This window comes from Pelobates fuscus, chromosome 2 (assembly GCF_036172605.1).
Source record: "Pelobates fuscus isolate aPelFus1 chromosome 2, aPelFus1.pri, whole genome shotgun sequence".
Lineage (NCBI taxonomy): Eukaryota > Metazoa > Chordata > Amphibia > Anura > Pelobatidae > Pelobates > Pelobates fuscus.
Window position 1 is genome coordinate 434,285,285 of NC_086318.1, and position 10,900 is coordinate 434,296,184.

The 10,900-nt window shown below is 46.6% G+C and overlaps 1 protein-coding gene across 1 annotated transcript in view; it reads right to left on the reverse strand.

The window, feature by feature from the left end:
- The window catches only part of PPP1CB (protein phosphatase 1 catalytic subunit beta), a 45,335-nt gene extending 42,931 nt beyond the window's left edge, over positions 1-2,404 (reverse strand). The window contains exon 1 of the mRNA XM_063444084.1: positions 2,293-2,404. Within this exon, the coding sequence (XP_063300154.1) occupies positions 2,293-2,344 (52 nt within the window). The 5' untranslated portion in view covers positions 2,345-2,404. The remainder of the gene's footprint in view (positions 1-2,292) is intronic.
- Between the last annotated feature and the right edge of the window lie 8,496 nt (positions 2,405-10,900).

The window sequence follows — 10,900 nt, forward strand, 5'->3', positions numbered from 1 at the left end:
CAGAGTGCCAGGCTGTGCTTAGGGGGGGGGAGACACTCACAGAGTGCCAGGCTGTGCTTAGGGGGGGGGAGACACTCACAGAGTCCCAGGCTGTGCTGGGGGGGGGGGAGACACTCACAGAGTGCCAGGCTGTGCTGGGGGGGGGGGGGGGAGACACTCACAGAGTGCCAGGCTGTGCTTGGGGGGGGGGGGGGGGAGACTCACAGAGTGCCAGGCTGTGCTTGGGGGGGGGGGGAGAGACACTCACAGAGTGCCAGGCTGTGCTTGGGGGGGGGACACTCACAGAGTGCCAGGCTGTGCTTGGGGGGGGGGGACACTCACAGAGTGCCAGGCTGTGCTTGGGGGGGGGGACACTCACAGAGTGCCAGGCTGTGCTTGGGGGGGGGGACACTCACAGAGTGCCAGGCTGTGCTTGGGGGGGGGGACACTCACAGAGTGCCAGGCTGTGCTTGGGGGGGGGGACACTCACAGAGTGCCAGGCTGTGCTTGGGGGGGGGGACACTCACAGAGTGCCAGGCTGTGCTTGGGGGGGGGACACTCACAGAGTGCCAGGCTGTGCTAGGGGGGGGGGACACTCACAGAGTGCCAGGCTGTGCTAGGGGGGGGGGACACTCACAGAGTGCCAGGCTGTGCTAGGGGGGGGGGGACACTCACAGAGTGCCAGGCTGTGCTAGGGGGGGGGACACTCACAGAGTGCCAGGCTGTGCTAGGGGGGGGGACACTCACAGAGTGCCAGGCTGTGCTAGGGGGGGGGACACTCACAGAGTGCCAGGCTGTGCTAGGGGGGGGGGGGGCACTCACAGAGTGCCAGGCTGTGCTAGGGGGGGCACTCACAGAGTGCCAGGCTGTGCTAGGGGGGGGACACTCACAGAGTGCCAGGCTGTGCTAGGGGGGGGACACTCACAGAGTGCCAGGCTGTGCTAGGGGGGGGACACTCACAGAGTGCCAGGCTGTGCTAGGGGGGGGACACTCACAGAGTGCCAGGCTGTGCTAGGGGGGGGACACTCACAGAGTGCCAGGCTGTGCTAGGGGGGGGACACTCACAGAGTGCCAGGCTGTGCTAGGGGGGGGACACTCACAGAGTGCCAGGCTGTGCTAGGGGGGGGACACTCACAGAGTGCCAGGCTGTGCTAGGGGGGGGACACTCACAGAGTGCCAGGCTGTGCTAGGGGGGGGACACTCACAGAGTGCCAGGCTGTGCTAGGGGGGGGACACTCACAGAGTGCCAGGCTGTGCTAGGGGGGGGGACACTCACAGAGTGCCAGGCTGTGCTAGGGGGGGGACACTCACAGAGTGCCAGGCTGTGCTAGGGGGGGGGACACTCACAGAGTGCCAGGCTGTGCTTAGGGGGGGGACACTCACAGAGTGCCAGGCTGTGCTTAGGGGGGGGACACTCACAGAGTGCCAGGCTGTGCTAGGGGGGGGACACTCACAGAGTGCCAGGCTGTGCTGGGGGGGGGCACTCACAGAGTGCCAGGCTGTGCTAGGGGGGGGGGGCACTCACAGAGTGCCAGGCTGTGCTAGGGGGGGGGCACTCACAGAGTGCCAGGCTGTGCTAGGGGGGGGGGCACTCACAGAGTGCCAGGCTGTGCTAGGGGGGGGGCACTCACAGAGTGCCAGGCTGTGCTAGGGGGGGGGGCACTCACAGAGTGCCAGGCTGTGCTAGGGGGGGGCACTCACAGAGTGCCAGGCTGTGCTAGGGGGGGGGGCACTCACAGAGTGCCAGGCTGTGCTAGGGAAAGGGGGCACTCACAGAGTGCCAGGCTGTGCTAGGGGGGGGGGCACTCAAAGAGTGCCAGGCTGTGCTAGGGGGAGCACTCACAGAGTGCCAGGCTGTGCAAGGGGGGACGACGCTCACTGAGTGCTAGGGGGGACGACACTCACTGAGTGCCAGGCTGTGCGACACTCACTGAGTGCCAGGCTGTGCGACACTCACTGAGTGCCAGGCTGTGCGACACTCACTGAGTGCCAGGCTGTGCTAGGGGGGGACACTCACTGAGTGCCAGGCTGTGCTAGGGGGGGACACTCACTGAGTGCCAGGCTGTGCTAGGGGGGGGGACACTCACTGAGTGCCAGGCTGTGTTAGGGGGACACTCACTGAGTGCCAGGCTGTGTTAGGAGGACACTCACTGAGTGCCAGGCCCCTCTCTCCCTCAGCCCACACCCTCTCCCTCACTGCGGGCCTCACACCGCCCGATACCGCTGGTTTCCAGGCCGCAGAGGCCCCAACTCTCCCTGAGGCCCTCCCCCTTGTCCCGCAGCTCTCCCCCCGGGCTCCCCCGCCCTGCTTACCCTCCAGCAGGCGGCTGATCAGGCTGTCCACGTTCAGCTCTCCGTCCGCCATTTTGCGCTTCACTCAGCACAGCCAAAGAATCCCAGCCGGGCGGAGCTGCGTCACCACACAACTGGGACGACGCCTAGCGGGCGGAGCTTGGATTAGCACAGCCAATTAGAATACGGGGGAGGAGTCAAGCGGAGACACCATGCCCATTATTAGACACACCGCACGGCACGCCTGGGGTGGGAGGGGCCAGCTGCACGGAGAGGACAATGCCGTGACGTCATCCAGTAGAGTAGCTCGGGGCCTCCAGACAGATCCCGCTCTATTCTAGCTGCGCGCGCTCTTTCCCACTGCTGGGCCACGCCTACAACCCGCCCGTTTCTATAGCGACTGCAAAGGGCGATAAATAGGCCCGTGTTCTGGCTGGGCTCTCCCAAGGCTGTCATGGCAACAGTGACGTCACTGACAGTAGGCCGCAGTAAACAGTATAATAGCAGGAGGCCAGCAGTATACACAGTGTTATTATTAAATCACTATCAGTATACACAGTGTTATTAATCACTATCAGTATACACAGTGTTATTAAATCACTATCAGTATACACAGTGTTAGTATTAATCACTATCAGTATACACAGTGTTATTATTAATCACTATCAGTATACACAGTGTTATTTTTAATCACTATCAGTATACACAGTTATTAATCACTATCAATATACCCAGTGTTATTATTAATCACTATCAGTATACCCAGTGTTATTAATCACTATCAGTATACCCAGTGTTATTAAATCACTATCAGTATACACAGTGTTATTATTAATCACGATCAGTATACACAGTGTTATTAATCACTATCAGTATACACAGTGTTATCATTAATCACTATCAGTATACACAGTGTTATTATTAATCACTATCAGTATACACAGTGTTATTATTAATCACTATCAGTATACACAGTGTTATTATTAATCACTATCAGTATACCCAGTGTTATTAATCACTATCAGTATACCCAGTGTTATTAAATCACTATCAGTATACACAGTGTTATCATTAATCACTATCAGTATACACAGTGTTATTATTAATCACTATCAGTATACACAGTGTTATCATTAATCACTATCAGTATACCCAGTGTTATTATTAATCACTATCAGTATACACAGTGTTATTATTAATCACTATCAGTATACACAGTGTTATCATTAATCACTATCAGTATACCCAGTGTTATTAAATCACTATCAGTATACACAGTGTTATTATTAATCACTATCAGTATACACAGTGTTATCATTAATCACTATCAGTATACCCAGTGTTATTATTAATCACTATCAGTATACACAGTGTTATTATTAATCACTATCAGTATACACAGTTATTAATCACTATCAGTATACACAGTGTTATCATTAATCACTATCAGTATACACAGTGTTATTATTAATCACTATCAGTATACCCAGTGTTATTAATCACTATCAGTATACCCAGTGTTATTAAATCACTATCAGTATACACAGTGTTATTATTAATCACGATCAGTATACACAGTGTTATTAATCACTATCAGTATACACAGTGTTATCATTAATCACTATCAGTATACACAGTGTTATTAATCACTATCAGTATACACAGTGTTATCATTAATCACTATCAGTATACACAGTGTTATTATTAATCACTATCAGTATACCCAGTGTTATTAATCACTATCAGTATACCCAGTGTTATTAAATCACTATCAGTATACACAGTGTTATCATTAATCACTATCAGTATACACAGTGTTATTAATCACTATCAGTATACACAGTGTTATCATTAATCACTATCAGTATACACAGTGTTATTAATCACTATCAGTATACACAGTGTTATCATTAATCACTATCAGTATACACAGTGTTATTAATCACTATCAGTATACACAGTGTTATCATTAATCACTATCAGTATACACAGTGTTATTATTAATCACTATCAGTATACACAGTGTTATTAATCACTATCAGTATACCCAGTGTTATTAAATCACTATCAGTATACACAGTGTTATTATTAATCACTATCAGTATACACAGTGTTATTAATCACTATCAGTATACACAGTGTTATCATTAATCACTATCAGTATACACAGTGTTATTAATCACTATCAGTATACCCAGTGTTATCATTAATCACTATCAGTATACACAGTGTTATTAAATCACTATCAGTATACACAGTGTTATCATTAATCACTATCAGTATACACAGTGTTATTATTAATCACTATCAGTATACCCAGTGTTATTAATCACTATCAGTATACCCAGTGTTATTAAATCACTATCAGTATACACAGTGTTATTATTAATCACTATCAGTATACACAGTGTTATTAATCACTATCAGTATACACAGTGTTATCATTAATCACTATCAGTATACACAGTGTTATTATTAATCACTATCAGTATACACAGTGTTATTAATCACTATCAGTATACCCAGTGTTATTATTAATCACTATCAGTATACACAGTGTTATTAAATCACTATCAGTATACCCAGTGTTATTAAATCACTATCAGTATACACAGTGTTATTATTAATCACTATCAGTATACACAGTGTTATTAAATCACTATCAGTATACACAGTGTTATTATTAATCACTATCAGTATACACAGTGTTATTAAATCACTATCAGTATACACAGTGTTATTATTAATCACTATCAGTATACACAGTGTTATTAAATCACTATCAGTATACACAGTGTTATCATTAATCACTATCAGTATACACAGTGTTATTAATCACTATCAGTATACCCAGTGTTATTATTAATCACTATCAGTATACACAGTGTTATTAAATCACTATCAGTATACCCAGTGTTATTATTAATCACTATCAGTATACACAGTGTTATTATTAATCACTATCAGTATACACATTGTAATTTTTAATCACTATCAGTATACACAGTGTTATTATTAATCACCATCAGTATACACAGTGTTATTAATCACTATCAGTATACACAGTTTTATCATTAATCACTATCAGTATACACAGTGTTATCATGAATCACTATCAGTATACCCAGTGTTATTATTAATCACTATCAGTATACACAGTGTTATTAAATCACTATCAGTATACACAGTGTTATTATTAATCACTATCAGTATACACAGTGTTATTATTAATCACTATCAGTATACACAGTGTTATTAAATCACTATCAGTATACCCAGTGTTATTATTAATCACTATCAGTATACACAGTGTTATTAAATCACTATCAGTATACCCAGTGTTATTATTAATCACTATCAGTATACACAGTGTTATTATTAATCACTATCAGTATACACATTGTAATTTTTAATCACTATCAGTATACACAGTGTTATTATTAATCACCATCAGTATACACAGTGTTATTAATCACTATCAGTATACACAGTGTTATCATTAATCACTATCAGTATACCCAGTGTTATTAAATCACTATCAGTATACCCAGTGTTATTATTAATCACTATCAGTATACCCAGTGTTATTAAATCACTATCAGTATACACAGTGTTATTATTAATCACTATCAGTATACACAGTGTTATTATTAATCACTATCAGTATACACATTGTAATTTGTAATCACTATCAGTATACACAGTGTTATTATTAATCACCATCAGTATACACAGTGTTATTAATCACTATCAGTATACACAGTGTTATCATTAATCACCATCAGTATACACAGTGTTATTAAATCACTATCAGTATACACAGTGTTATTAATAAATCCCCAGGGTCCTAAAGGGAGAGCTGGTTTAGTAAAATTCTCGAGCTCTGCTTCCAGTTTGCCTATTTTGGTCTAAAATCTCCAGTTTGGTACACATTCCCTGTATTTCTCAATTTACTGAATAAACCTTCCCGTGCACTGCACGTGTACAGCGCCGTGATCAGTGGCGTACACACAACCCATGGTGCCCCGGTGCGAAAACTGATCTGTCCCCCCACTTCCCCCACCCCGCGCGCTTACTCTGCGCGAACTGGCGGTGGGGACCTGGTCAGAGGGGTCACAGGGCTGCGACCCCTGCGACCGCGGTATGTACGCCAGTGCATGCAGATAGACATACACTTAAAGGACCACTACGGACACCCAGATCACATCAGCTCAATGAAGTGGTCTGGGTGCCAGGTCCCTCTAGTTTTAACCATGCAGCTGAAAGCATAGCAGTTTCAGAAAAACTACTATGTTTCACTGAGGGTTAATCCAGCCTCTAGTGGCTGTCTCATTGACAGCGAATCACAGTGAGAAGACGCTGAACGTCCATAGGAAAGCATTGAGTAATGCTTTCCTATGGGAGGTTTGCATGCGCATTCGGAGCTGAGTGGCGGAGAGATCCCCAGCGCCAAGGGTGTCCGGCGCTGGAGAAAGGTAAGTGCTTAAGACATACACACTCTCATGAACAGACGCATACACACTAGCTAACAGACACACACACACACACTCAGTGACAGACATACACACTCACTTACAAAACACACACTCACTAACAGACACACTAACACTAACACACACACACTAGCACTAACAGACACACACACTCTCTAACACACACACACTCTAACACTAACACACACACACACACTCACTAAAACTAACTGACACACACACTCTCTAACACACACACACTTTAACACTAACAGACACACACTCTAACACTAACACACACACACACTCACTAACACACACACTCACTCACTAACACACACACACTCACTAACACTAACACACACACACACACACTCACTAACACACGCTCACTAACACACACTCACTAACACTTACTAACACACACACACTCACTAACACTTACTAACACACACACACTCACTCACTAACACACACACACTCACTAACACACACACACACACTCACTAACTAACACTCACTAACACACATACACTCACTCACTAACACACACACTCACTAACACACACACACACACACTCACTAACACTCACTAACACACACACACTAACTAACACTTACTAACACACACACACTCACTAACACACATACACTCACTCACTAACACACACACTCACTAACACACACACACACACTCACTAACACTCACTAACACACACACACTAACTAACACTTACTAACACACACACACTCACTAACACACACACTCACTAACACTTACTAACACACACACACTCACTCACTAACACTCACTAACACACACACACTCACTAACACTTACTAACACACACACACTCACTAACTAACACTCACTAACACACACACACTCACTAACACTTACTAACACACACACACTCACTAACTAACACTCACTAACACACACACACTCACTAACACACACTTTTTTTTAATTGAATCCCCCCAGCCTCCCTACCTTTAGAAATGCTGAGGGGATTCCCTGGGGTCCAGTGGTGCTGCTGGGCTGGCCGTGGTATAACCGGGCTGGCGGGCGCGCGAGGGAGCACTTTCCCCTGAGTGCTCCCTCTTCAGCCCCTTCGCGCGCCGCGTACTGATACCGGAGCCGGAAGATGACGTCATCTTCCGGCTCCGGTATCAGTGCGGTGCGCGAGGGAGCTGAAGAGGGAGCACTCAGGGGAAAGTGCTCCCTCGCGCACCTGCCAGCCCGGTTATACCACGGCCAGCCTCTGGGGGCCCTGAGGTGGCCGGCTCCTGGGCCCCCCAGGGGAAGAGGCTGGCCACACTGGGTACATACCGGGTCGCAGGGCAGCCGGGCCCCCTGGTGGGCCGGGCCCGGTCGCAGCCGCGACCCCTGCGACCCTGGTATGTACGCCACTGGCCGTGATCACACATACCTCCTGTGATATAAGATAACAGAGAAGTTTGGGATACGGCTGCAAATCTACAACAAACAAAACACATACATAGTGTGATACAGTTTAAAAAAACCAAATCGCATAAATGTAATGCACTCACAGGATTTCGTGAAAAATTAAGCTCTAGGGTGCCTCCCCGGATAGCAATGGGGGGCCAAATTATCCCTTCTGTAGTTCACCGATGGATACGCAATGCAGGACTCCAGAAATGATGAAAAAAATATAGCAGCTGTATTAGTAAGGTGGAAAAAATACCACCAAGCAATTAATAAAATAAAATATAAAATGTCAAGAGGTCCTACGCGTTTCGTTCACTATATGTGAACTTCCTCAGGGATCATAAAGTAAAATAATCAGCACAGAATAGTGACATTATTTTACTTTATGATCAATTTATGAGTGCATTACAGTTATGCGATTTGTTTTTTTTAAACTGTATCACACTATGTATGTGTTTTGTTTGTTGTAGATTTGCAGCCGTATCCCAAACTTCTCTGTTATCTTATATTTCTGCTGTGTAAAGGTCATCTTTTCTGGGTAGTGACCTGGGAGGCTGCCACATTGTATCTTTTTGAGATAAGTATCAATTTATATTGTTTTTTTATACCTCCTGTGATGTCAGAGTACAGGGTACCACTTGTGGGGACCCAAGGAAATGTCCTCAGAACATGTAGCGTACGCAAAGAGGGGTTTTATCAAACTGAAGCAATCTCTGTGGAAACCAGTAAATCTTGTAATTGACCCATCATTTCCTCTTGATTAATGCGACATCACAAGTTCCAATGTAACAGGTAACGTGTCTGATCCAATTTAGAAAACGATAATGAAGTTAGATCTTCCCAGTAATCCATACTTGTTAAACTGAAAGGAAAGAGAAAGTAGTATCAGTGATACGGAATGGACCGTATGAAACATATGTTCTATGAGTGTTATATAAAATACTATGCTGATTTAGATTATCTATCGGTTGTCATTTTAATGTCCATCTATCGTATTATTTACCCCTACCTAAGGTGTAATTCAGTAGTCATCCCACATTCCTTAATGTAACTTACCTGAGACGAGGGTGGGAACATCAAGAATGATAAGGGAGGGAAATACTCGCCTCCTGTCATTATTAAAATTAAGATTATTAGTACACTGTGCTAGCATAATCTTCAATTTTATAACATGACAGGAGGCTTCGTATTTGCAATTTTAACGCTTCGGCAAAAGAGAAAAAGCGGCGTTGGAAGACTGGCAGAAGTAGAACGTCCGGAAGGTCGATTCTCGGGACCAGTCTGCCGCATGTAAGATATCCGATAGCGACGCGCCTGCTAAAAACGCTGAAGACGCTGCAGCTCCTCTCACGGAATGAGCCCCGAAGGACGGGTCCACTCCTGCTAGGGTGAGGAGCCATCTAATCCATCTGGATAGTGTAGTGGTCGAGACTGGACCGTGAGGCTTAACGTATGAAACCAATAATTGTCGAGAGGTTGGCTGGCGTAGTGTCTCCGTTGCCGCCATGTATGTTCTCAAAGCCCTAACTACACATAGTTGGGGCTCTGCCGTGAAGAACGGGTAGAAAATTGATGTTGAGTCGGTTTTGGTTCGTCTTGAGATCTGGAATGTGACCCCTTCCGGGTTGATAGAAAATGCGTCTGATTCGAAAGTTCGTATGTCTGAGACTCGACGAAATGAGACTAGGCACAGTAAGAAGGTGAATTTCGCTGACATTTGTCTCAAAGATAGTAGTTCATTCCGTGGCCATTTCTTCAGGAATGTAAGTACCTTCTCCACATCCCAGAGGTGTTGGTATTTTGGTGCTGGGGGGCGTCTCAACCTGATGCCCCTTAGTAATCGGCAGATCAAAGGATTTTGACCGATTGCTCTACCTTGGGATGGAACGTGGGCTGCTGATATAGCCGATCTGATGACGTTGATGGTGCGGTATGATTTGCCTTCTTCGAAGATGGAAGACAGAAAATTCATTATCTCGGGAACAGGAGCTGTAAAGGGATCCAAGTCCCGTCCCATGCACCAACTGTGCCAAGTTCTCCATGCAGATAGATAACTTTTTCTAGTTCCTGGGGCCCATGAGTCCCACAGCAGGTCCTTAGTTGTAGCCGATAGTTCGTGGGTGTCCCAGGCACCCCTGAAAGAGTCCAGGCCACCAGGGTCAGTCTGTCGTCCTGAAGCATGGGATGCGGGTTCCCTGTCGGATCCCTGAGTAGATATGGGTCGGTCGGTAGGAGGAGTGGATCCTCGCACGTTAGTTCGAGAAGGTCCGGGAACCACGGTTGGCTCTGCCATAGTGGTGTCAGTAGTCAGAGGCGGCTCTCTAATTAGGCGGTTTAGGCGGCCGCCTAAGGCCTCGCGCTGTGTGGGGCCTCGCGGCCGCCTAAACCGCCATAGGGCAGACTGACATGTCGGGTCCTTGAGGACCCGACACAGGAGGGGGCCCGGCGGCTTCCCCTGTATGCCGCCTGGTGCGAGGCCCCTCCTGTCAGTCTGCCCGGGAGAGCCAGCCTTCAGTCTGCAGCTCCGCTGGGTGTGAGCTGCAGACTGAAGTGTCTCGCGATTTTGAGCCAATCAGAGCGTTGCCGCGGGTTACCACGGCAACGCTCTGACTGAAGATCGCGAGACCTTCACCATGTGGTCTGCAGCTCTGCATCCGGCAGAGCTGCAGATCGGAGAGCCCACTGGACCACCAGGGAGTCTGCC